Genomic DNA, 27,256 nt, shown 5'->3' with positions numbered 1-27,256 from the left:
CTTACTTTGGTTGAAAAACACAGTTATGCGTTATTCTTGGAGTTTTGATCCCTTCTCTTACTTCAGTTTTAACATTCTTTTGGAAATGGATAGGACAAAAAAAAAAAAATCTGAATCAACCATCTCCTCTTTGTGATTCACATCGTGGTTTTCAGCTATTTTAGGCTCGGTTCATTCTTTGCCTTCAACACATGACACTCATAGTGCTGCTGAGGGAAAAGACAAAATTAGGTTTATCTGGAGGGGCTGAGGAGAAAACAGGCAGATAGCCTTTGACAGAAGGTCAAAGCGATGTCGCTAGAATGTCCACAATGCCTTGAGGAAAGTTTCACTCATCTTAAAGTTGTGCTTTGACTTTTATTAAAGTTTTTTATTTTTTTCCCTATTATGTCCTTCCAGTCACATGGAGCAAAGTATGTCCTGGAATGGGCGCTTGTGTTTTTTGCATAAAATTATTTAGTACCTGTTCTGTTTTCACCCTCAAAAGCTACATGGTCTTTGCTATTCAGCAGCTTCTTTAATTGTTTGATTTAATTCATTTACATACTACATGCCAACATTTAACTGCCACATTTATTAGGTCCAAGTATTTTAACAACATTATTTGAAATTAAAGATGGAAGGATCAGGCTTTTTCTACTTATTTCAATTTTTTTGAGGGGAATGAATCGGAGGTTTTCTCTATAAGAACTATAACATACACTCACAGGCTATTTTATTAGGTGCATATTGATAGAAGGGTTGGAGACCTTTTTTATTTAGAGGTTTCTTCATTCTCCGTGGCATAGATCCAACAAGGTCTAAGAAATTCCTCAGATATTTTTGTCAGTATTGACATGACTGCATCATGCAGGTGCTGCAGATTTGTTGGCTGCACATCCATGATGCAAATGTCCCAATCCACCCAAAGCCTACTGGACAGGGATCTGGTGATTGTGGAGGCTTTTCGAGTACAGTGAACTCATTGTCATTTTCCAGAAACTAGTTTGAGATGATTTGGGCTTTGTGACATGGTGCATTATCCTGCTGTAAGTAGCCATCAGAAGATGGATACACTGTGGGATGGACACAGTTGGTAACAATTCTCCGACAGACAGCGGTGTTTAAGCAATGCTCAGTTAGTAGTCTGCCCATATTCCTCTGACCTTCAACACCAACAAGACATATTTGTCCAGAAAGCCTTGGGTAAAGTTTGTTTTATTTCAACAATTATATGTTTTAAATTATAACCATAAAAAAATGTTCCATAATAGAGGTAGTATTTTTAAATCCAACAGAAAAGAAAGTGATGATAACAGTGGCATTAAGTACTGGTCAGGGAAGACTGGCTGATTATAATAAGTGGCTGATTTATTGATCCATCACTAGTTGCAATGTAAAAGGCTCCTCATTTATCCATGCATTAATGCCATAGTATAAGGAAACTGTAATTAGCATTTTTAGAACAGCTCCTTCAGATTTACTGCTAAACCCAGCTCAGTGGCAAATTAATTATTAGACTGGCCTTAATGTCTGTCTCTATAAATTCTATGTTGGCCTTTTTTCTGTCTACATAATTCTATCTGAAACATTGAGTGCCTTTGTTGTTTGTGGTTTACCTCAGCTGGGTGTGAAGACAATTGAATCCATATCGCTGAGTGCTTTGGGCTAAAAAGTGAAATACTTCACATAGAAGCCACATCCATTCTTGATTTATTTGACGCCTGCTCAAGGCAAGAAAGAGCGTTTGAAAATAAAGGAACTGTGAATTTTACATGTTTGATATTCTGGTCAATGTAACATGGAAGAGAAAGTTCACATATACATATAGTCACAAATTAAGATGCAATACACTCTATGAATTGTAAATCCCGATTATTTCAAACAGATGCTTCAAGGTGTGAATTCAGCATAAATAACTTTCTGCCAGTGGTCTAAGGCATTGCCTTTTCGAGGTTTGTCTTTTTTCCAAAAATATTTTCAGGGTCTCATTCAATGAAAACAGTGCTTTTAAACAATTCACTCTTAAACACTAAAAGTGAACTTAAAGCACCCTCCACGTTTGGTGGCATCCCTGGTGAAGATGTGAAAAAAAACGCCTTAAAATAAATTAATCTTATCATTGCAGTGGCATTTTTTCCCACAATTACATTTTCTCAATCTGTATTTAATTGGAAAAGATTTATACATAGGAAACAAAATCCTACATGATTAAATAACTGTTTTGTTGCCACAGTTAGGTTACTACTAACAAATCCTATATATCCTACTACTGGTTATATATATAGTTAAAACTTTTTTATTACACTTTTTAAGGGTGTCAGAGCTCCATATAAAAATGATTTGAAGCTGAAATCAAATTCTCTTAGAGACTCTTGAAAATAGGAAAGCCAAAAGAACATGGCATTGTAAGAAAAAGAAAGGTATATGTGTTGATTTTGATAAGTCTGAACATGGCCCAAACAATTTCCTCAATGTTAGAGAACTGCAGCAAAAAGTAGAATCATGAAGTCACCAAGTCCCAATTATATGCTCTGTGTGATATCTACATGTACATGATTTAAAATGCATCTCAGGAGAAAGCCTTTTCTATCCAACCAAAAAAAAGTGTTAACATGTGGAGTTTTCTAAACACTACTCTGACTTTGCCTGAGTTCAACCATGTGATTTGGTCAGATGAGGGAGACCAGTAGTTAGCCATCAAGCTAATGTCCGCATAAAGCAAAAAGTGAAAACGTGGAGAACCTTATTTTGCCCACTGTCAAGTACAGTGAAAGATTTGTAATGCTGCGGGCTTGTTTCATGTCTGAAGGTTCTGATAACCCTCTCTGTGTTCACTGCATTATTAAATCTCTGAAATGCCAGGAGATTTAGAAAAAAAAAAACGTCTGGTGGTTGCTGCCAGAAAAATGAAATGGTTCATCATTGGGTTATTAAAGAGGGGCTGAACAAAACCAAATTATTTCCACTGAATAAAAAACAGAATCACTTCACTCTTAACAAGTACAAATTAGTTTTACCAATTGCTATGTTTCTAGTTCGTGAAATTAAAGAAATTTTTAAAAGGCCCAAAGAGCCTAAATTAGGTTCATCTTCAACAATAAACTACTGTAAATCTGTATAGGAAGATTTATACAACTGATTAATACAGATCTTTAATGTTGTTACAGAGGATAACTATAAGTAAAGTAAATCATATATCATATCATCAAGTATAAGTAAATCATATATTCATGTACAAAGCAAATATACTGATATTTTGAGCCAAATACATTTGCTAGATGTTTTTAAGTTATTATCCTTCAAAGTGTGAATATCATGGCCCATTAGTATAAGGCCAACATTCTTGGCAACCAGTGTAAAGATCCTCTGATAAATTTTTTGAGTGTTGTTTGTAATGATAAAATTCATTTTGGAACTAAATAAGACCTTTAAACCTGAGGAGACCACTTTTCAGAAACAGCATAGAATCAAATGTTTAGCAGTTTCCTGTGATTTTATAAAGAAACATTTTTGTCTATAATAAAATAAATTTTACTTGAAAGTATCAGCATCTGCCATTTTGGACTTTGTTTTGGTTTTGTGTTGTTTACTTTTTCAGTTAGGTGTTTCTATTTCTTTGGGTTTAGTAGTTATGTTTGTTCATTCCTTCTGTCATCCTGATGTTAGTTTTTGTTCTCTCTCCTGCCCCCTAGTTTTAGTAGTCCTTTCTCCCCTCGCCCATAGTTCCCTTTCCCTTTTGGCCTAAGACCCCTTGTGTTATTTACCCAGTTGCTTGTTCCCCTTATTATTAGTTGTTCCTTCCCGAGCCTTGCCTTACAGTAATAGTTCCCTCTTGATTAGTTTTTATAGTAATAGTTCTCTTCGTTTATCCCTTATGTTTTAGTTCCTGTCAGTCAGTTATATTCTGTCATTTAGTAAGTCTGCTTATTTAAGTAGTCCCTTCCACGTCCTTAGATTTAGTTCTTTCTAGAGTTACTTTCTACGTCAGCTTATGTTTAGGTTTCTTTCCCTGTTCCTCCCAGTTTAGTTTAGTATTAGTTTCCCCTCCTGTCTCTGCGTTTTCTAGCTCTAGTCACCATAGCAACCTCCATTACCTCAGTTTCCTTCACCTGGCCAGCACACCTGTAAGCATTCATCTGATTAATTACTCCTCTCGTTCCCATTGTTTCACCTTCCCTGAATATAAGCTTACCGGTTTCATTTGTTCCCCGTCGCCTCGTTCTGCTAAATACCTGCTATTCACCTGTCATGCTCCTGCGTTATTCCTAGAATCCCCGTCAGCCTAGTTCCTGTTCAGCTCTCGTAAGTTCCGTATATCTTGTTTCCTGCTTCCTGAACTCCTGGCAGAATATCCTGCGCTGTTCAAGCCTTTTAAATAAATTATGGATCAAAACCTGACCTTCTGGCTCCCGAGTATCTCCCTGCAAGCTGACCCAAACCCACTCCCTTACAGAAAACACATAAATATAGCTGTGATATGACCAAAAAAAGTATCTGAATAATGTCAGACCATTATTTACATCTGGAGGCAGGTCACGCTGCTAAGATGAGTTATAAGTAACTTCAGAATCACACATTTGGGGTGAATATTTTTGCATATCTTTTGTGTAATAGATGTATGAGAAGTGATTATTCTGATAAAAGTAGTAGATTTTTTAAATTTTGTTTCCTATGTACTTTTGCACAAACAGTGTCTAGTTTTTCTTAAAATGTATTGCTTTGTTCTCTGGGATAACGTTTTCAGAAAACTAGCACTTTAATGTCAGACTCTCTGTTGCTATCACATTTTTTCTTTGTATTTTATATTATTTTGTACCGCATTGTGTCGACGTAATTTAAATCCAAAATTAACAATTTACAATAACATCTTACCAAAAATAATTTTTCTGGTTGTGTTTCAGTTTATATTAACTGTGGTGTTCAATGGACCAAAAGCACAATTTGGAAAAATGAAATAAAAATAAAGTAGCTTTCTATTATTGCTCAAACATTTTGAATAGGAAATCTTTACTGCTGCAAATTTCCAAGAACATTCTTACTGATGTTCAAATTAAATCCCTAAAATCTCAAATATTGACATTGTTTGGCATAGGATTTATGTGAGGAAAAGCGACGTGCTATTAATCCACAGATTCGTCCTTTCTTAAAGCAGAGACAGAATTAACACTGCAAAAAAAAAAAAAAAAAATCAAAGACATGATCAAAACTCAATGGGAATTACAACTCATTTAACAAACTATTCAAAATTGGATTAGCAAGAGGGAGAGAGATGCTCAGAAAACCATTCACAAGATCTAGGAAGAACTCAGCTGGGAATACATTTCTGGAAGAATGTGTGAAGAAGATTCACAGATGTATATTAAGAATTTTAATCAGACTGCAAACTAAACCTCCTAGAACCCTCCAGTCTAATGAATAAAGCTGAATTCTGATTTAAATTCCCGCCAAAAAAGTATACAACCGTTTACCAGATTTTGAAAGCCAATATGAATCAACATCTGGATGCTATTCAGATTAAGCTCGAGAATGTGAAATAAGAACATGATTAACTTAAATCTAATTACAAACTACTTCATTTTTACTGAATTGACTTTACCTTGGAGAAGAGTTCTGTTAAACAGAAAGGAAAGAGCAACATTAACGAAGGAGGGGACAGTTATTTTTATGGCTGTTTGAAAATGTAAAACAGGTTACGGGAGCAGGACACAGTTGAATATGCTTAATAAAAAGCTCCCTGGGAGAAAGAACGTCAGTCGTGTCAGTCTACTGCAGAGCAACAAAAGGTTGGAGGAGGAATAGGAAGAGCACAAGGCTGATGAGTGAGTATGTAAGCAGCAGAATGAGTAATTTTATTTGGTTTTAAAATAAAGGGCATTGTTCAACTCAATAACATTTTTGATGCATGTTGCATTATGTAATTACATTTATGAGTAGATACTTATGGTGTTATTTTATAGGTTAGTTATGGGTCAAAGAATGAATAAAAATGGGTAGTATCAAGCATATGAAAATGCAATTTATCTGATGGTTCGGTTTTCAAATTATTCGCAAAGCTATAGAACTTACATTTGCAACCTTTTCCCTGAGATCAAGCAGACATAACACCAATCCAAGATGATTAAATGTAGCTTCAAAGAACGTCACAGCCAGCTGGATCCAGCTTGTGAACTTATGATGAAGAACACACTCACTCAGGACCCCTGGCGAAACATTAAAGATCACTTGAAAACATCAAAGGTAACCGTATGAAGGAAGGAAGCAAGAGACCAAAGAGGGACAGAAGCAAACCCAGAACATACAGAAATGCTTTGTCTTTCCTACAAACTCCTAACATCTAGTTCAGAATAGATCCTCTCCACACATTTTCAGTGCGGATCAGATGCAGTAGATTTTACAAGCTGCTGAATACTAATAGTCTCTTGTCTCTAGAGTTTCATACTTGCTGTTTCAGAGGTGCCAGCAAGAGCAATTATGCATTTTATGCACTGAGCTGCAAAAAAGAGTTAATAGTTTTAAATGACTGTTTTAATCTTTATATATCAAGGTAGAAAGTTTGGCCTACCTGTCCATCTGCTATTTGTTAATTTGCCCAACCAGCTATGTTTATCCCAAGAGACATATGGTTTGTGAAAATTAGTTTAGCATTTAACACGTTAAAAATTAATGGCTAAAAATGTACTGCGTAGATTTTTTAAATGGGTGTGAAAGTGAATCTCACAAACACATGAAGTGTGTCTTCTAAGTCCAAAACAGAATGGCAGAATTATTTGGGGTTTATAGTGCTTGATTTTATGAGTAAACCAAGTCACCATCTGGTCCTCTGCAACAAGGTTGCAGTTTTTACAACTTACTGCAGCACGTTTTTGGGCAAACAATATATATAAATCCCCAGACCAGAAAAGAATTAAAGATAATAGCTCCCAAAGACTTGTAGCTTTATTTTCTGTTACCTTGGACACTCTTTAAAATTGTCCCAGCACACAACCCGGGGAGCTACAATCAGTGTTTGCAGGGGGAACCTTCATCCTGGGGGTATGAGCCAAGGTGTGAAAGAGGCACGATCATGGCACACCACTGCAATAGGTGGTGCATCAATGGGGAAACACCCTCCACCCCCTTTTGTACCCCCCCCCCCCCCCCCCCCCCCCCCCAGGCTTAACTCCTCTCTACTGCAGTTTTAATACTGTTGTAAGCTTTCCAACCCCTGTTGAGTTAAGCAGCATCCACTCACTCTGTGCAGGATCTTTGTATTCCACAGGCATAGATAAAATTTTAATTCCCCGTCAGGGCAGTCAGCCCTCTGTGCCTGGATTAAAAGGGGCTGAACCAAGTCACTGGCATTGCTCCTCATGCTTATCTTGTGAAGCTTGGATTTGGTGTAATAGTAGGAAAATGATCCCTACTGTTGTGATCCCTTTATTTTTCCTTATCAAGGAGCCATACAGGTTAACCCTTTCCTACCAAGCCTCACCGATCCTGGGGATATCTGTCACTGATACCTCAGAGTTGGAGGATATTTTACATTTTTTTAAAGAAAACTTCAGGTAAATAAATGTCCTTAACTATCAAAGATACACTTACAAAAATCTAAACACATTCTTAGACCAGGTCTCTCACCTCTTTTTGCATTACCTGGCAGCTAATATCAGTATCTTAACCTACTATTAAAAGCCTACAGAAGACATCCATTCTGCTACTTGGCTGGTTATGGATTTGGTTTCAGTCCAGGATATTGTTCTTGCTTCCTCTAGCTATTGATAAATCTGTTGTTAATCCAGTCAGCTGATACTTCCTCAAAGCGTGAGCTCAGGGCAGGAAATATTTTAGTCTTTGCAGTTTCTCATTGTATGGCCAAATTTTTTCTACCCAACTACACCCACCTTCTTCCTTGGATGGTATTTCAGGTTTGGCATGGAGCAGGTATTGTGCAGCCCAGATATTATCTTCAATCCAATTTTTCCAACTTTCTTCAGACCACAACCACCAACCTAGTTGATGACTTTCCTTACTGTCATCAGGCAAAACTCTTCCTACTGAGTGACTGTGACTCAGTAGGAAGAGTAGTTGCCTTGCAATCAGAAGGTTGTGGGTTCAATTCCAGCTTCCTCCTGCTATATGTTGATGTGCCCCTGGGCAAGGCACTTAACCTCAAGTTGCCTACCGATTGGTGTGTGAGTGTTAGTGAGTGCCATTGGGTGAATGTGGCTCTAGTGTAAAGCGCTTTGAGCAGTCTGTATGACTGGAAAAGCGCTATATAAGTTTAGTCCATTTACCATTTAATCTCCCTCATTTGCATTTGTGAAGCAACTCCAGCCATCTCCGAGAAGAAAAAATCCTTCATTGAAGAAAGTCTTTCTATTCAGATGATGTTAGGAATTCAGTAATTTTGTGCCCTCCACTCTATCACAGTTTATGGTCGCTGACAGAGCCCACCTGTCCAAGCAAAATTCTGAAAGGAGATTTTTTTACAACCTAAGTAAGGTCACTGACCAAAAACTGACTCTCAGCCCATGCTCTCTTTGCCTTTTCTAAAAGTAGTCTAAGCTTAGACCTAAAATGAATAATTTATGAGGTTGATAAAAAGCTGACCTCATAAAGTAAAAATGCCAGAAAGGATGAACTGGAACTCATCAACAGTCTTATATGTTTTTGTATTATAAACAAATAAAAAAATGTTTTAAGTTGCCATATTGAAGCAATAATATCAATGTACAGAAAAAAAAATAGATTTGTTTTAGTCGTGGGCCAAAAATGAAGAGAATAATTTAAACTTCTGCACTTTACTGATAGGTGGAAACACACATTTTAATTGAGAGGGTAATTAATAGAGTTGTAGAGGATGTGGACTGACAGCAAGATGCTTCCTTGATATTATCAGGAACCAAGTTGAGTTTCTTGTCATAAGAAAAAACTATGCTTCACGGCAAGAATCCTAATTTCTAAACATAAGTTAAACACAGAGCACTCCGGCAACAGAGCTGCATAAAACACAGACTGGATGTAGGGCTGACAGAAGGTCCCTGAGGCAGATCAGTAACTGTAATCTGTGTTAAAAAAAATGGATTGGATATATTCGTTGAAGAACATAAATTGATCATTGAAAGTGAGTATGGTTTCCGTTCAAGCGATCAACAAAAATAGCTGTCCTAGAAGCAATAGAGGACATACCTGATAACAACAACAAAAAAAATGCTGCTGAGAGATGTATGCTCAAAATACATGGACATTTCTTGTGGGGTTCCCCAGGGGTCATTGTTGGGGCCTAAATTATTCATAAAGTATATTAATAACATACAAGATTTCAGAAATAATAAAACTAGTTTTATTTGCTATTGACACAAATATTTTTAATGCCAGAGGTAATGTCAATCAACTGATAAGGAATGTACATGAAGAAAGGTTTAGACAAAAAATAGTGGTTTGATGTACACAAACTTCCCTTAATAAAACTAAAATAATGTTGTTTTTGGGAGCTGTAGGTCTAACGTGGAATTTGCAATACAATTGAATTAAGTGAAAATAGAAAAAGGGCCTGGCTATATATTTCTTGGTGTTATTATTGATTATAAGCTCAGCCGGAAACCTCTTATCAAATATATGAATAATAAAGTGTCAAAAAACATCTCTTTTTTGAAAAAAGCCATATTGGTTTTAGGTCAAAAAGCTCCTTAGGTTCTGTAATGTTCCTTTGTTTTACTCTTGATGAGTTACTGCACAGAAGGATATGGCAACATTTAGAAAACCAAGCTACAATCATTAATACAGCTTGTCTCGAACAGAGCAACCCACTATTCATCAAATCAAAAATATTTAAACGTACTGACATTGTTAAACTGCAAACAGCTCTAACACTATTCAAAGCAAAACATAATTATCTACCAGAAAACATGTACAACTTGTTTAAGAGGTGGTAGGGACCTTAGGGAATAGGGAAAATGTACAGGGGTTGGACAATGAAACTGAAACACCTGTCATTTTAGTAAATGGTCTGAACTTGTGCTTTTCCAGTCATACAGACCACTCAAAGCGCTTTACACTAGAGCCACATTCACCCAATTGCACTCACTAACGCTCACACATTCATACACCAATACGCAGATCGGAAGGCAACTTGAGGTTAAGTGCCTTGCCCAGGGGCACATCGACCTATGGCAGGAGGAAGCTGGAATCAAACCCACAACCTTCTGATTGCAAGACAACTACTCTTCCTACTGAGCCACAGTCGCCTCCAGTCATGGGAGGTTTGATGGCTAAATTGGGCCAGCCTGGTAGCCAGTCTTCATTGATTGCACAATGCACCAGTAGGAGCAGAGTGTGAAGGTTCAATTAGCAGGGTAAGAGCACAGTTTTGCTCAAAATATTGAAATGCACACAACATTATGGGTGACATACCAGAGTTCAAATGAGGACAAATTGTTGGTGCATGTCTTGCTGGCGCATCTGTGACCAAGACAGCAAGTCTTTGTGATGTATCAAGAGCCACAGTCGCCTCGGAGTATAGAGTATGTGTGGGGAGTGTGAGTGAGTGAACGACGATTGTTGTTTGTCTTTACGTTGGGTGTGTGGGTGTGAGTGTTTTTATGTGTACGCATGAGGGTGGGAATGTGTGACTGTGACTGTGTGGTGATTTTTGTGTCAGGTCGGGACTTGGACTGCTCCCTCTCCTGGATCAGTTTAAGTCCCCATCAAATGTGGGGCCTATTTCCTCCCTGCCACACTACCTGCCGGTGGTTGGTGTCTCTGTCTGCTGGTGTACTTGTGGTTCTCGGTGTCTGGGGCTTGGTGCTTTGGTGTGTGCCGGCTCACACCTGGTGGCTGCTTGCCGGGGCCTGGACACCTGGGCTCTGTCGGGCCTCTGCTTGGGGAGTGATATGTCCTGGGGTCTCGGGTCTCTGGGTCCATGGCTGGATCTGCTCCGGCATAGACAGCTGCCGGCGGGGCCTGTGGGCTCGTCGCTGCAGCTCCCTGGGGCTTCTGCACTGTGGCTGCTGGGTGGTTGCCCTGGGACACTCCCCTGCTCTTCTCTGGGGGGCTTGCGGTAGTCTGGGCAATGCCTCTCCTTGGGTTCCTGTGCACTGGGGGGCCTTTGGATGTCTATGGCTTGGATCTCCTCCGTATCTGTCCCGGGTACGGAGGACAGATACGGAGGAGATCCAAGCCATAGACATCCGTATCTGTCCTCCGTATCTGTCCCAGGTCTGTGGGGCAGGTCTGTGGTTCCTCACACTCACTATTGCCTATTTTTATGGAGAAACCTTGTATACACAAGCACGCTCACACTCAGAGCCACAGGTGTTTAGAATCAGGTGTTAATAGATACACAAATGTTCTATATTGATCTTGCATTCATAAGTACCATGCACTTTTTGGTAATAAAGATGTTAACATGAATGTTTCTGTAGGTGTAGAGGCAAGCAGGGTGTTATCTTGTATTCTCTTCATCCTTCTTTCTGTCATGATTTGTGGGTATTTTTGGGTTCTTCTTCTTATTATTATTATTATTATCATTATTGATAGGTTTTTAATCATGCTTCTGTTATTTTCCTGGTCATGCTTTAGTTTTTGCCTTCTAGTTCATGTTTTGTCAAGTTAGGTTTTTGGATCTGGTTATGCTTTACTTTCATGTTTTTCTAGTTATGTTTCTGTTAGTTTGTATACTTGAATTTCTGTTTTGTTCCAGTCACGTTGTGTTCTCACCTGTCTGTCAATTAACTTCATTCGGTTCACCTGCACCTAGCATTCAGTCTCCTCATTTCACCTGGTTCTTGTTCTATATATACACATCTGTTCTGTTCATTCCTCGCGGAAACATTATGGATCACTTCAAGCTGTTTCGACTCATGTAAATGTTTATGCCACGCCTGTCTTTTTTTTGGAGCCTCTTTATGCACATCTTCCAAATTCTTCCAAATTATGGATTTGGTCAGCTGGTCTCTCAATGCAATTGATCAAATTTTCTCAACGAGAAGACAGGGGTCGGGAGAGCCCACTTGCCCGGATGGGACATTTTTCTCCGGATACACGATGGACTCCTGGCAGAAGTGGAGGATTGTGTGTCTGTCGATAATGTCAGTCGAGGATGTGGAAGATGTGTATATAATTGGATGTTTGATATCAGGATTTCTGCTTTTTGGAGTCAGCGGTTACCTGGCATATCGGGAAATTCGGAGAATGTCAGCAGCTGTTCTGGCCATTGTAAGGCTGCCCGGCATGTGTGATGGGATCTTCAGAGCGATCAACACTCAGACTGAGATGTTACGTGAGCTGAATCGCAGACTGGATGTGATCCTTATACAGGATCACAAGCGGGTTGCGGTTCCTGGACTCAGGGGTGAAATGGTACAAATCTTGGAGAAAGTTGTTCGCTTGGATCTGGCAGAAAGACCAGGAATTTGTCTATTTGGATTCGCCTTTGAGAAGCACCAGTGAGACTCTCAAGGCTGACGGAAAATTAAGAGTCAGCCTAACCCAAATAATTATTGTTTTTCTGAATCTGGCTCCCCTGTGCGGCCTTGATGGCTGGCTATCTTCAACTTCTCCTGGAAGTTATGTAAACATGACGCTCTGCTCCCTCTGCCCCCTCCCTTCCCTGAGGACACCTGTGGACCTGCTCAGAACTTTGTAGCTGGTTGATGTACATTCCAACGAACCATCAAGGACAATGGCCTCTGTGACAGTGCTTCATGGACTTACTTGCACACACTCACTTGCACACACACACATGCTCAAGATAAACATATGCACCCCTCACACCACCTTCACCGTTCCCAGCATGATGTTGTTTTGTAAATTTGTTGCTTCTTTGTGCTGAGGTTTTTTGCAATCTCAAACTGTATCCTGCTAAGGATAAAGTGTGAAATATGATTTTTTTTCCCCTCTACTTACCTAATGTGGCCTCTTTTCTCATCTAGCAAGGGCAGCGCCTGTGAGCGGGCAGCAAAGCCTCGGTGACCCGTCCCCCCCATTGTCTTGTGTCATGATGTATGTTTGGATGGGTTGTACTGGAATTCTAATTTCCCCTCGGGGATCAATAAAGTATCTTTGAATTTGAATTGAATTGAATTGAAGTAAGTTTCATTTATTAAATCAGTTTATTCACCTACCGTCATGCTGCCTGTCCGTCTGCATTCCGGGGTCCTCCGCTACACTACCCCTGACACTTTCTTCCCTCCCTTCTTTTCTCCTTCTCTCCCCTTTTCCTTTTTGCCCCACCTCTCTCTCTTTCGTGCTTCTCATTTTTTTCCTTTTCATTTCTGTCTCCGTATCCGTAACAATTGAAATAATCCCAAAGCAGTTTCTAATAAAGTTTTGTTTTATAAATATAAAGCAGAGTTATAAAGCGTAGGTGTAATGCTCCACTTGTGAAAGTAAATCTGTTTTTTTTCTTGGCACTCAGACAACAATTCTCAGCGCTACTCTGCCGGACAGGACACGGTTAAAAAAAATAAAAATAAACAAATGTTTAAGTAAAGCCAACCAAAAAGAATGATTATGAATATCTACACAAATATCATCTGAGGAGTCTTTGCTAGTATAAATATGTAAATCTGGTAAACCCCATCAAAATCTTTAAATCACTCTGTGTAAGATGTTCTGTTGGACTCACCTTCCAACAGCATATTGTTTGATTACCTCATGTTAAGAAGTGTACTGACCAAGAAATAGTAACTAACCAAATGTCAAAGTTAAACTCTACTGTACTTCTAAATTAAGCATTAGTTCTTGTAAGGGCTTCGTGGAAAAGTTCCTAAAGTGAATAACTCACAGAATAAATTTCAAAAGTAAAGACTGAAGGTCAACAAGGGGAAAAACAAAAGCTGTGAAAGCAATATAAGATACTGAGAGTAACTGAGGAAAGAGAGAAGACAATGTGACTGTAAGTAGTGATGTAAACTTGCCTGACACAACAGCCAGTTTTTGGATGCATCAGTGGAGTTTGAAGGAAAATGTGTTGTTCTCAAATACCAATAAAATCCTTTGTCTTAAACCATGGTATTTGCTCATAACTTTGCTCTAAAGTAGCACATCTTAAGAGGAGCTCCTTTGGGAGGATTTGGAGTGCTTCAAAGATGACCATAATTTATAAAAAAGGATAAATGGGAAAGCGGTGACCTTTGCTGCAATATAATATCATTAGAATTTGATTAAAGGGTTCTTAAACAAAGACCAAAAGTCTTTTCTTTGTTAAAACACTTTCAACTGCTCTTTTTTCACTGTTTAAGCCTTTAAACTCCAAGATTACAATCTAAAAATCAATATTTAATCCACAGTTCTTGAGGTGACATTTAAAATCTGTGTTAAAATTCAAAACTACTGCTGATTATGATGCAGATGAAATTAAAGTCTATAAAGAATGTAGAACACATTTTAACAGGTAACCAGTACCAAGTAACTCAGGCCCTATTTACACGACAACAATCCATTGAAAACGGGATTTTCCCCCCATTTCTGTTAACACATTTACATGACAACGTTGTAACAATCTCCATTCACATGGTGAAAATGGTGTAATTCCGCCGACACGCTATTACTTGGCGGTATGTACTTTGAAATTCAAGAACATGTGCAAATACTTCCTGTTTACAAAACGGGGGAGAAACGAGAACCGGTTGGAGAACTGTCATTAGACAGAGTTAGCAGCATTGTTATTGTTGATATCGTCATCCTCTGTGGGTTTTAAACTGACAGCCGTTATGTTGTGCGTGTGTGCAATAAATTCTACTGATTTCACTCATACTGCACATGACCTAGGGCTTCCCTGTAAGAAAGATTAAATTTTTCCCATTTAAACGACAAACAGAGACCAGTAGGTTTTCAAACCATCACACCCTGGAAAATCAAATTGTGCCATTTTCAAAATGTGCAGTGCTGTTGTGTAAATGTACAGTAGAAACACAACTAAACTTTTCCATTTTCACCAGAAAACATTGTCGTCTAAACAGGGCCTTATTTATCGTTTTCAAAGACATTAGAAATATATGTAGAGCAATTGTATTTCTCCTGTCTAGGTGACTTTAATGAAGTAGAATCATCTTGAGAATTGAAGATAAAAAACAGCAATCTGTGAGATTCATTGGTCAGGAATATCTCCCCACAGGCCAGTGGCCATAGTCTTCACGGTAACCAACCTCTGTACTGATTTTGCTTTTATCAGTTAGCGACATGTAGATACAGGCTGGGCAACTAACCCATTAGCTGGATGCTGGGACATCCAGCCCGATTCAGGGAGGTTGCAATGAAGCCAGCAAAAATAAAAAGAACATGTAAGTGTTCATGCTACATGTTTACTTACAGCTGAATCCTTCCTATAGCACCATCCTATAATGATGGGATGAAGATTAGCATCCAAAAGTTCTAGTGTGGTTCTTTCAAGCAGGTCAGCTCCAAGCCATGCCAGACTAACAGCTGCGTGGGCTAACCACCAAGTACATCGCATTCTGCGCATCCCTGTTTAGTCAGCTGACTACCTCCTTATCAGATGACCATGCAGTTCGTCCTTCATAACAAGTAGTAGTTTTATTTGTTGTTGTGCGATTCCGATAGAAATCGCTCCGTGCCTGCTTAAATATATAAACACCAACTCACTACCGACCTTATTCACCTCTTTACACTTACAGGGGGGGCTGGTTAACAAGTTTTCCACATTACTAACCTAAAACATGAATTAATAATGTCTGTGAGTGAAGAAGCGAACCTCCATCTCCTCTCTCAAACTTTGACTAAGGGGAGGAGAGGGAAGGGTTTAAAATATTGGTCTGTGTGTAATTAATCTATGTAATGTGTTTCACTTAGTAATGGGGATAATGAAATAAAGGAACTTTTCAATAATATTCTAATGTATTGAATGGGTCTGTATATATAATGTAAAGACAGAGAAAGACTGAGAGAGAGAAAGAAACGCCCAGAATTATTCAGGCCCTCGGCCGATTTAGGTTTAATGTCGGGCTGCACAAAATATAAGATCACAATCTTCTTCCCGATGTCAATCTTAATCTATCATATCACAAAGCACTGGTTGCAATATTCGGTAGAGTATAATATTTTGGGTGCAGATAAAAATCTCATTGACCAAGATACAACTTAGGGAGAGTGGTAGAAAAATTGTGATGATTAACAACAGAGTAGTTAGGAAAATTAGAGTAAATCATAATCAAAATCATCATTGCGACATGCAAGAATAATATTGCTACATTATGTTTGCCAAATATAGAGCAACCCTAGTTAAAACATTTATTTTTATTTGACCAATATGTTTCTCCTGACTGGAAGTAACATTAAGGTTTTGGAGTGGCTCAACCAGAGTCCGAACTTGTTAGAGAATCTGAACTTGATAGAGAATCTGGGGAGGGAGAATCTGTGGAAGGAGCTAAAATTAGGGTGATGGCAAGGAGGCCTTCAAGCCACAAAGATCTGGAGCTCATCACCACTGATAAATCCTTAAAAGCATGCAAAATGCTGCTCATTAAATATATGAAGAGTTTGTTTGCCAAAATGCCAATGGTTTTCCATTCATTTTTGGGGAAAATATGTATTTTGTAACATACCATTTTTATAAAAGTGTAAAGAAAAGCAGAGACAGAAGCAAACGGAAACAAGACTCTGGACATGGTTTCTATCAGTTCTGCATCCTTATCACTTTACCTCTGAAATGCAAAATCTGTACATTTTAACAGGGTTACAGTGACAGTTTATTTTCTCCTGTGCAACAGGATTAGAGGATTGGTTTGTTAAAGTTATACTTTATTTTTTTCACTCTTTTTTTCTGTTTGTGTTCAGAGTGGGTTATTATTAGTTACTTGTGGAGTAGTTTTTCGATGTATTTTTTACACCAATTGAAAACCGGGCTTTTATTTCATAATTTCTAAGTTCTCTGTTTTTCATTGTTCGCGAGCGGATACTCTGCATTTGCTGTTGCGTATCTCTCTAGTTCCTCGTCTCAGTGTTCTTGCCTGTTACCCTGCCTGTGTCTGTAAGTGTTTGTCAATTATTATTAAATCTTGTCGACTCACCATGCGGCTCCCGTCCTCCTGCCTGCATTTTGGTCCTTCTCAACCACACAATATGACAAAACCAGCTATTTTCAGTTTAATAAATACAAACCTTGTATCTGTCTATACAGCAAAAATAGTGGGTCTCATGACTAAGCATTCATCATCTTGTCATGTATCACCGTTCGCCTGTTTCACCTTTTGAACAAGTACTCTGGAGAAAAAAACAGCACATAGGCCACATAAAACACTACAACAGTGCCCAAACATATGCTGGATGCTCAAAAAAGGACAAGGACAAAACTTTATACCGTAAATAACCTATGGAAAATAAAATCAAAGGGACCAGCTTATTTTGAAAACCTGGCACTAATTTAGCCATTATAGCCATTACATTAATTTAGCCATTACAGCAACTTGAGCTTACATCCAGTAAAAGACTAATCATTAAAACAAGCCAAAAGTAAACAAATACTAGCCTTTGTGATTTAGATCAAGAAACAGTTTCCAACATTTTTAATAATAAAGATCAACAGCCTCTTTTATGGCATATCTAAAACGTCTGTGACACCTTATTTTAAAATGCAGTTATCTTCTACATTAACATTTATAGAATAGTTTTTTATTTCAACACTTAGCTTTAGTACTTTCTTCCATGTGATGTGAGGCCTCTGATGTTTTCTCATTAACAAGTCAAATAAAATTTGTATCCCTTAATCCCTGCTGAGTAATAAAAGCAAACACTTCACTGAACCCTCGGGCTTATTTCCTTTACTCAACAGCTGTGCCAGTTAAGTCGGCAATTACTATGGTCTCAAGAATACGAAGATATAATATTAAAAAATAATAAAATAACAAAGAAGTTGTTAAAGTTGTAACAGTTGTTAATGAAGGGTGTCCAAGAGGACAACATTCTGTAATTGTGGAAAGGCTATTAAATTCCGTGTTACTAAGTTTCCTATGTTTGAATTGTTGCTTTTGGAACAACACAGAGAACATCTACAATGATAGGCTGGTACTGCTGGTTGCACTGAAATCAGGGTGCAGCAGTGTGGGCCTCGCAGTCAGCAAAACCACATCCCATTCAGCTACAGATAAACCCAAGAACTGATGGGAACCCATGATTCCTCTCTGGCTCCAATTGAAAGGAAGGTACCTGCTTTATTATCCAGTGTCAGCAATGTTTTCCCAAAGCATTAGAACCCACAGCTTCTAAAAGCTTAACATCAAACTTGTAACCATCCCAAGGATAAATACCTTAACTGTAGCACTGAAAGTTCAAACTCAATGTAATTGTTTCAATAAGACGCTTTCTTGAAAAGGGTGAATAAATTGTCTGTTTATGTCAGTAAACACCATAGTTATACAATGAATCATTTAAATATGAACTCATCTGAATATGATTTTTTTCCAAATATATGTATGTTGCATGACTGCCCAAGTTACCAATTTTTCTCTGAATACGAATAACTCGTCAGCAGGTGGGTGATCCAGACACTGGCCTTTATTGGTTCAGTGTATGCTCCATGTGCTGCTGCTACATGTTCAATCTTCACTTGTTTCTTCATGCTGCTTCTTCTGTGCCTGATATGAAAAGCAGCTGAGGTAGAGTTGCTCACTTACAGACCCATTAGAGTTGAGTGCAATGTTGAACAAAGAGCAATGCTTGTGTGTGCAGTATCACACAAAGAAAGCTGTCTCATGCAGTCCAATCAGCTACTATAACAGTGTTAAGGAACTTTCACACTATTTTGAAGCACAGGCAGAAGTCAGTCTCAGTGTCCACTTTATTTTTCACTGCCAGTTTGGACATAGTGATGCCAGCTCTGCCAGCGCTTCAGAGCAGCAGTCTTTATGTGTACTTCCTAGATAATCTAGATCTGTAACTTCACTCTGATTTCCAAAAGGCTGCTAATATTTACAAATCCAGCAAGTTCCATTACAGACAGAAGTCAAAGACAAAAAAAAAAAAAAACCACACAGCCTAATCTCTCCTATTCTTACCCAGCTGAATGAACCATAGACATGTTTCAACATTTTCTCATATTTAGCTCATACCTTTTGAGCGTCCTATTTATTCATTTTTAAACATCTTAATAAACCTGAAAATGACTGAGTGTTTACTCCATGACACCTTTCAACCAGAAGAGTCTGTTGTCAGCATTGTCTGGTATTGATTAATTATGGTTGATCAGTTAACTTTTTAAGTTTCTGGATGGAGCTTCCATTGGATCCGTATGTGTATAGGGGCAAAATGAGTACAGTAGGATATTGCAGCTAAAGGAGTCACATTTCAATATTCAGTATTAAAATGTAGTGATTGATATTGTTATTGTATGTTACATTCTAAGGCTTACAATTTAATACAACAAATTTGAGAATAACACCACATATCCTTTCAACAGTGCACATATGAGACCCTTTTTCTATTGCAAAACAAATCTATATAAATTTATACCTGTGTACATTTTAATTAAGTTATTTTTACATTTACTTTAATAAATTACTGTTACTTCTCTTGCAAAGATCACTTGATCCATTTTATTTCCAGCTCTGCCAATACCAGAAATTATGTAGTGTGTACTAGTTTTCATTTTAACAACAGATCTTACTTGAATGAAGGGGAATAAGAGGCCCACGGCAAAATTGGACAACCAGTTTACAATGCCAGCGATCATGAAAGCAGCAGGTCTGTAAGACTGTTCAAACAGTTCCCCAGTCAGGATAAATGGGATGCCACCTGAAGGAGAGAAAAAAAAGATATATGGACCATTAGTTACAACACAGTGCTGACAGCAACAAACAGAAACAAATGGCTTTAGTTGGAAAAGTAAATAAACCCCTTCATTTATAACTTTTTATTGTTTGCTCTCGCAGCTGGCTGAAAAACAAAGTCTGGTGCAGATTCAGAATTTGTTTTTATATTTGTAGTCACTGGAAAGGTCAATCAGCAATTTTGGAAACAGGACTGAATTCTCAGTTGTATAATAAAACACTTCCCTTGATTTCACTGAGTTTAAATCCAACTACATACTATTCTGAATCAAACTCAGAAAAACATATGGTTGCAACTCTTTTAAAATATTCACAAATCAGAGCAGATGATGATGAGTACAATTCCCACTAAATTGAGATACAAGTATGACCTGTCTAATGAGGGTGTATTCAAAGGCAAAACTCCAGCAGAAAATATGTTTCTGTCAGTTATAAAATTGCTATGATGTTTAAACATAGTGAATCAACATTTGCATAGATAATGAATTATATTGATTGAGTTCGTCTATGTTTAGAACACTTAGACTGAGCCATTTTGGCCAAGATTATTTATTTATCCTACACAATAAATTAAAAAATTCAAAAGGTGCACAAAGGTGCACATAAGGTGGAAATCATCCAGACCTGCTGTAAAACAGAAACCAAAACCTAAAGGCAGTTTCATTTTATTCAGTATTAGTAAACAATTTTATACGTATATCTTTTATATAGTTGAGATAATGTGGTAATGTGTGGAAAAAGACTGTTTCTGATTATTTGAGTGCTGGAGTTTTACAACCTGTGACAACAAACGTTTTCACTTGAGGCAAAATTGAGTTCATTTTTTCTTTAGGAAAAATGGAAGTTGTTCAGCATGAATCCAAATTTCCAAATAGAACTACTATATTTCTATATAGTACCTGCACTTCTAAATATTTTAAGCTAACTAACAGTGTTACCCTAGTAACTCTGTGAGTAAGTAGTTCAAAATTACAAATTAATATGTATTGCTGTGGGTGTTTTCACAACCTCATGTTTTATTGGTATGACTTAAAACATGAACTGCCTAATTAACAGTAGATTAGTTTGCCAATTCAGAGAAAAGAAAACACCTATATCATCAACTGAGGTAAGATACTTACAAAAAATAAAATAAAATCAGAAGTTAGGCTTTTAATCCTAACAGCTAACAGTTATTTTTGTCACAAAGTTGCTCCTTCACTAGCAGCTAATGAGCAACAAACCACACAGGCATTTTCAGCTGAACACAAAGACGTATGGCTTTCACATAAGGGCTTAGCACACTGCTGGAAATAATTGCTCGTGAGAAGAAAGCATACCATTCTTTGAACAAGATGATGCTTAATAAATGTGGCCAGCTGATCAAAACCAACTGTGTGTGGGCGTGGCGCTGGTGGTGTAAGGGGTTAAGCGCAACCATGTGCAGAGGCTATAGTCCTTGATCTGGCTGTCCCAGGTTCAAGTCCCAGACCCGGTGACATTTGGCGAATGTCTCCCCCTCTCTTTGCCCTCTTTCCTGTCTACCTACTATTGAAAAATAAAGGGATCTAGTGCAAAAAAATTTTTTAAAAAAACAATTGAGATTGATCAGATTTCACAAAACAATGGTCTGCCTTTTCAACACCCATGAATTCAACACTTGTTGATACCTTACTGTTTTGTAATGGAGTTGATTGTTCTGCATAATTATGACTTATCCTTCCATCCATCCATCCATCCATCCATCTCTTTCATAGTTTGGGCACTAATCAGAGTGGATGCACTTCTGGCTATAAAACCACCCAGGGAAAAACATTCAAACACAATGCAAGTGTGTAAGTGTTTAATTTTTGTTTCCAGGTAGAAATATATATCCTAAAAGGGTAGGTTCTGGTGGCCACAGTTCTAATATAGATACTGAATGAAGGAACAGGCAACCCCAAACAATTAAGAATGAAATAAAAGGTAACAAACCTGGACAGAAAACATGACAAGAAAAACGAGATTCTGAGACTAAGAAAACAAGAGTTGTAACAGTGAGTGGAAATGGGTGGCTTGATAATGAACAAGTGTATGAAAAACTCAGGCGAGGAGCATCTAAATACATCAAAACAGTCTCAGAAACAAACGCTGCTGTAATCCAAAGAAAGCTCTGAGAAAGTTAACCCTAAGTTTTGAGAAACTGTGAATGCATTGCCATGGTAACAGACTCTGTTACAGACTCTGTGAACGTAGATTAGTTTGGATTTTTTATAAAACATTCTGAATTTTACCTGTCCAGGGTGTACCCAGCCTGTCGCCCATAGACTGCTGGAGATAGGCACCAGCTTCCCTGCAACCCACTATGGAATAAGCGGTAGAAAATGACTGACTGACTGACATTCTGAATTTGAACCAATCTCCCCAACTTTGAAGGAAGCTAACACGGCTAAGAGCTGACCTGCAGGGAGCAACTACAGCACTAGTTTTCAGCTAAAGTTTGTCCATTGGATAACAGCAGAGATTATTCACAACTGCAGGTAAGAGAGTTTCGTATTTGGTTTCAACAGGCTTCAAATCAATGGTTTTGAATCAAAATGGATGTATCAGTGATGATGGCAGCTAACATTCTTTCATACAGGCGGTATATAAATGGTACTTCTGCTAGGAAACTTATATGTTGAGGCTGTTGCACATATCCCAGAAAAAAGCCAGCATTAATGTAAAGTGGTTGAATCTGCCGTGACCTGGAGGTCAACACGATGCTTTGTTATCATGGAGACGGAACATGGTAAATGGTAAATGGCTTGTACTTGGTAGTGTAAAGTGCTTTGGGGTCTCTGGGGACTTGGTAAGTCAAGTCCCCAGAGTAGCCAATGTAGCCACAGTTGCCCTGGGGCTGACTGACAGAGGTGAGGCTTCCATACACAGGCGCCATCGAGCGAGCCCTCTGACCACCATCAGTAGGCAAGGCAGGTGAAGTGTCTTGCCCAAGGACACAACGACTGAGACAGACATAGCCGAACCGGCAACCCACTGGTTATAAGACCGTGGCGATAGTGGGCTGGTCGACTAACCTTGCCAATTTCATAGACAAGTTCCTTTTTCTCTTTGCTGCTCCACTCCCTCCCAAATACCTTTTTGATCTTCTACATCTGAAAGGTGAGGCTATTCCACTGATATCCTTCTGATAGGAGAAACACTTTTTACTTTCATTATATATATATATATATATACATATGTGTGTCTGTGTATATATACATGTAAAATGGCAAAGTGCTTGTTTAGAAAAATTTCAATCACTACACGTTGAAATAGACATTAATTCATTTGTATTTTTATTAAATATTTTTGCCGGTATATCGAGTGAAAAAACTTTATTTTGTTTTAACACCTTTTTTATATCTAAACGCTACAGTTGTGTATGTATTTATATGTGAAATAAGTAGAGTGGTGCATTCAAAGTTATGCATTGCACAACATTTCCCCATGCAGCCTACCAGCTTATCATCTACTGCTGTCACTATTAAAAAAATATGTGACCTACTTCAAAAAACCTCAACTTCGTTTTTTCGCAATCCATTGATGATGACTTTTCACAGCACTCGGGTATCCACTTAACTCAAGGTGAAGATGCTCACAGTTTCTCAATTCATAGTAAGTCAGCTCAAAGTTTACAAAGACTTCATTTGAGCTACGTTCTAAAATGCCCTCTAACTTACTCAAACCTCACTGCATCCAAACTCTTTAAAAGGTCACAAGGAAACAAAATAGCTATTCAAAATACCAAACCAAAGATCAATATAAAAGTATGGTGCTAAGTGAGTCATTTAATTGTGTTTTTTTAATTAAATACTGATACTACATGATGCCGTGGCTCCCTTATTTAATGCTAACTACATATATTTTTTTTTAAACTTCAAACAATCATAATCCATAACATGGCCAAGCCATTTTTGGCCTCACAACTTTAATGTGTTACACATACATAGACTTAAAGAGCACCCTCACTACTAAGGGATGTTCTGGTCTTCAAACGGGGTTCTGAGCTCAGGGAGGGGCATTTATGTTATTTGGTCTGCATAAGTTCTGGAAGGGCCTCAGACGAGAGGACATGCAGAATCATGTAGGATAAAAGTAAGAAAGTTTGCCCTTAAGGCAAACACTGCAAAACTCAGTCACTGATTATTAAACAGCAAATCTAAGCAGAGAGCAGCATCTTTCGGTGTAACCTAGTTTAAAAACACACACACAAACCTGTCTTTAAGAGCCCCCCGTCCTGCACTGCACCTTTCTCAAAGACATGCACACTTATGCTTTCACTGAAAGTAAATTTCTTTTTTTTTAAAGTCAATGGAATTGACATCAATAAAAGTCTAACCGCATAACATTAGATCCTTCATAAATGCCGAAATCTTTAACTCCTGTACTGTAAGGCAAATTCAATTCTTTGTGTTGCAACTGAACAAAGATTTGCTCCAAAGGTCAAATTTCAAAACATGGAAAAGTTCTCAAGACATTTTAATGAATAACAAGATGAATCATGTGAAAATATATGTATGTATAAAAGCAATTATCTCCTTATTTGTTAAAGACAAAGGACAATAATACTTAATAATCAATGAATCAGTAAGCCGAACTGGTCAAAGCCAGGAATTTACAAGTCTGCCAGATTCTGCTACACAAAATGGTTTTTGTCGGTATTTAATACAATACCACGTTCATTTGTTTTTGTGTAATGCTGAGCAAGATTCAGATTTTTGTTCCACCTCTGTTGTGTGCTAACCGTCACCTATATCTATTTTTTTAAGTGTTTTTTTTTATCTTTGTATCACACCTCGTTCAAAATTCAAAGTGTGAAACCAAGTAATTCCTCAAACTAGGCCTGAACAAACTGCTGCCAGTGTGAGTGACCATTTAGCCAGAAACAGCTGGTTGTGCCGTAGTTTCTTCATCAACCGAATGAAGAGACAGTAGTTGCAGGCAGTTCCAGATTGAACCAACAGTCCAGTTTTTTGACCACAGTAGGCAATTGATGCTGTTATATAGTGGCGGTTCTGGTGTTGGCACCTGACAGGTTTAACTCATCTTCCTTTTTTTCTGTTGTTTGCAGAAGTAGGCTACAATCCTCTGTTTTTAAACTCCTGTGAAGCTGGTAACTTTTTCTTTAAAGTTAGGTTTTTAATTTTTATTTAAATGTGTTTGTGTTTCTCTTTTATCATAATTAAAAACTTTGTAAATAGGTTTTAGTTAGATCAATATTATACAATTAAACTACTGTCAGGATTATGGTAATAAGCAGTTGGATGATTTTTCTTGAAATCTTTCCTTCCTTTGCAATGGAAGTGTTGTCCTTTAAGTGCTGATCCTAAATACTGTCATGGAGTGACATTTTGGACTTGATGGTTTATTTTGTAATTTAGATTCTCCTTATGGCTCTTTGTTTATTTCTTAAGTTATTGTTTTTATGTTCCCCTCTAGTTTCTCTGTTTACTTTAGTTCATAGTTATTCTAGTTCTTTATTTCCTCCTCTGATTTATTCTCTTGCTTAGTTTGTGTTTTCTGTTTGTTTAGTCCTTTCACCCATCCTCAGCCTTTGTATTTGTTTCACCTGTTCCCTGTTTCTTTGATTACCTGCCTTTTGTTCCCCTCTCTGTGCTCTGTGTATATTAGTTGTTCTGTTTGTTTAGTTCCTCGCTGGTTCCTTTTCTATGTCTATGCTTTGTCTATGCTTCGTTTATGCTACGTTTGCCATGACTATGTTTTGTTTATGCTTCGCTTTGTTCGAGTGTGGAATAAACTATGATGCGGCTACCGAGCTCTTGTCTGCACTTTGGTCCGACCCAAGATCCTTCCACGACAAATACATGTTAATTTTAAGATATATACTGAAATCTCTGTGCTTCTTAACATATGTAATAGAGGGTTTAATTAATTGGTAATTCATCCATCAGATAATTTTTATTAGATTATGAAAATTATTTATTTACACTAATACACTTTAGGTTAGCACACCAACAATTCAGATCATATTTTACTATATGGTCGGCACATAAAAACAGCTTTACAAACAACTAATAAGCAAAGAATTGTGTGTTGGTAGCAGTGAATAAAACCTTTCAGTTTGAAAAAATTCAAAGTAAATCCCAGCTCTACAAGCCGTAACAGCTCTAAGACAGAAACTAGAAATTTAATCCTTTGCAGCTCAAATGCGTAACACATTTTTCAGCACTGCCTTCTGTTCCAGCTTGACCTCCTGAGACACTAGATTTTATGAGTGTTGGTCACACCCCAACAGTGCCAGATCCTTAATCTGTTCTGCCTCAAGCTGGGACCTGCAGACAACTGTAGAGCAACGAGGAAGTGGCTGGTAACTGCAGTTTCATCTTTCTTGATTTGCAATTGGTTCTGACACAGGTTCTTACCAGCTCGTTTCTATACTTCAGCAATGTGCCAGAAATTCTGCATTCTTCTAATGAGAAGGCCCGGTCATGATTTCAATATTGAATTTAACAGAAATCTAATACATCAAACACTGTAAATGTTCTAATAGTGGCAAATGATCAGCCTGGATAATGTCTCAGTTTCTTTAATTTTATCCTTTTCCTTAGATCATACAGTTTGTTCCAGATTTGTTTTTCTAAAATTATCTAATAACAGAACACATGCACTATAAATAGATTCTAATTATATAATAGAATATTCATCACAGCTGAACATCCCCTTTACCCTCTAATCCTTTAAATATCCCTACCACATAAATTGCAGATTGGGCAGTGAGACAAGCATCTGGACACTACAGAGGCTAATGCACACAGTAGATTCATGCCGATACACATTAAATCTGTCATAGTTGTCACACAGATTTGGATTTAGAGGAATTGCAAAAAAAATAAGAAAAAAGTTACTGGGGCGAAGACAAACCTTTAGATTTGTTGATTTGTATAACTTTACAACTTTTGTAAGATTAGAACCAGAGTGGTGCTATGCCTTAGTTTATTTTAGTTTGATTGAAACATTATTTATCTGTATCAATATCCTTACAGTTGATAATATAAAGCAGGACTGGGCAAATCCCAAATAATTGTTTTTTTATTACTGAGTTGTGTGACTATGCAATGACTCTATTGATATTTTTAATGTTCAAAGTTGATTATTTTAGCCAAAGAAGAAGAAAAGTAAACCAAGAAACTTGCAGACAAATACCTTTGTCACACTCCTTGTATTTTAATACTATATACAGACACACAGTTTAAACAAATAAAACACAATTTTTCTACTTATATACATACTATAGCATATGTAATTTGAACTTCTGTTTAACAGAATGCTGTGTATTTTTTTGGGCATGCCACAGCTGCTCACCTTCAAATATTCTTAAATTGTATACAATGACCCTATGCTATACAACTGATTCAGAACAGAGTTACTGGTGGTGTGTAGAAATACATGATCTCCAATACATCAGCATAGTAAACGTTTCCTTTCTTCTGACCGTGCTGTGATTCACTTCTTTTATTTCAGGTCATCTTGATAAGAATGTTCTAAAGACT

General features: G+C 37.7%; 1 protein-coding gene across 4 annotated transcripts in view; it reads right to left on the bottom strand.

Moving 5' to 3' along the window:
- slc2a9l2 (solute carrier family 2 member 9, like 2) overlaps positions 1 to 27,256 on the bottom strand; it is a 195,884-nt gene that overhangs the window by 16,410 nt on the left and 152,218 nt on the right. For all 4 annotated transcript variants that reach the window (XR_007035272.1, XM_047346454.1, XM_047346453.1 and 1 more), the window contains one exon: positions 19,583 to 19,710. Coding sequence is in view for 3 of the 4 variants with exons in the window: in XM_047346454.1 (XP_047202410.1) it covers positions 19,583 to 19,710 (128 nt within the window). In the remaining variant the exon portion in view is untranslated. The remainder of the gene's footprint in view (positions 1 to 19,582; positions 19,711 to 27,256) is intronic.

Source organism: Girardinichthys multiradiatus, chromosome 20, assembly GCF_021462225.1.
Source record: "Girardinichthys multiradiatus isolate DD_20200921_A chromosome 20, DD_fGirMul_XY1, whole genome shotgun sequence".
Taxonomy (NCBI): domain Eukaryota; kingdom Metazoa; phylum Chordata; class Actinopteri; order Cyprinodontiformes; family Goodeidae; genus Girardinichthys; species Girardinichthys multiradiatus.
This window is presented reverse-complemented; position numbering and strand designations above follow the sequence as displayed.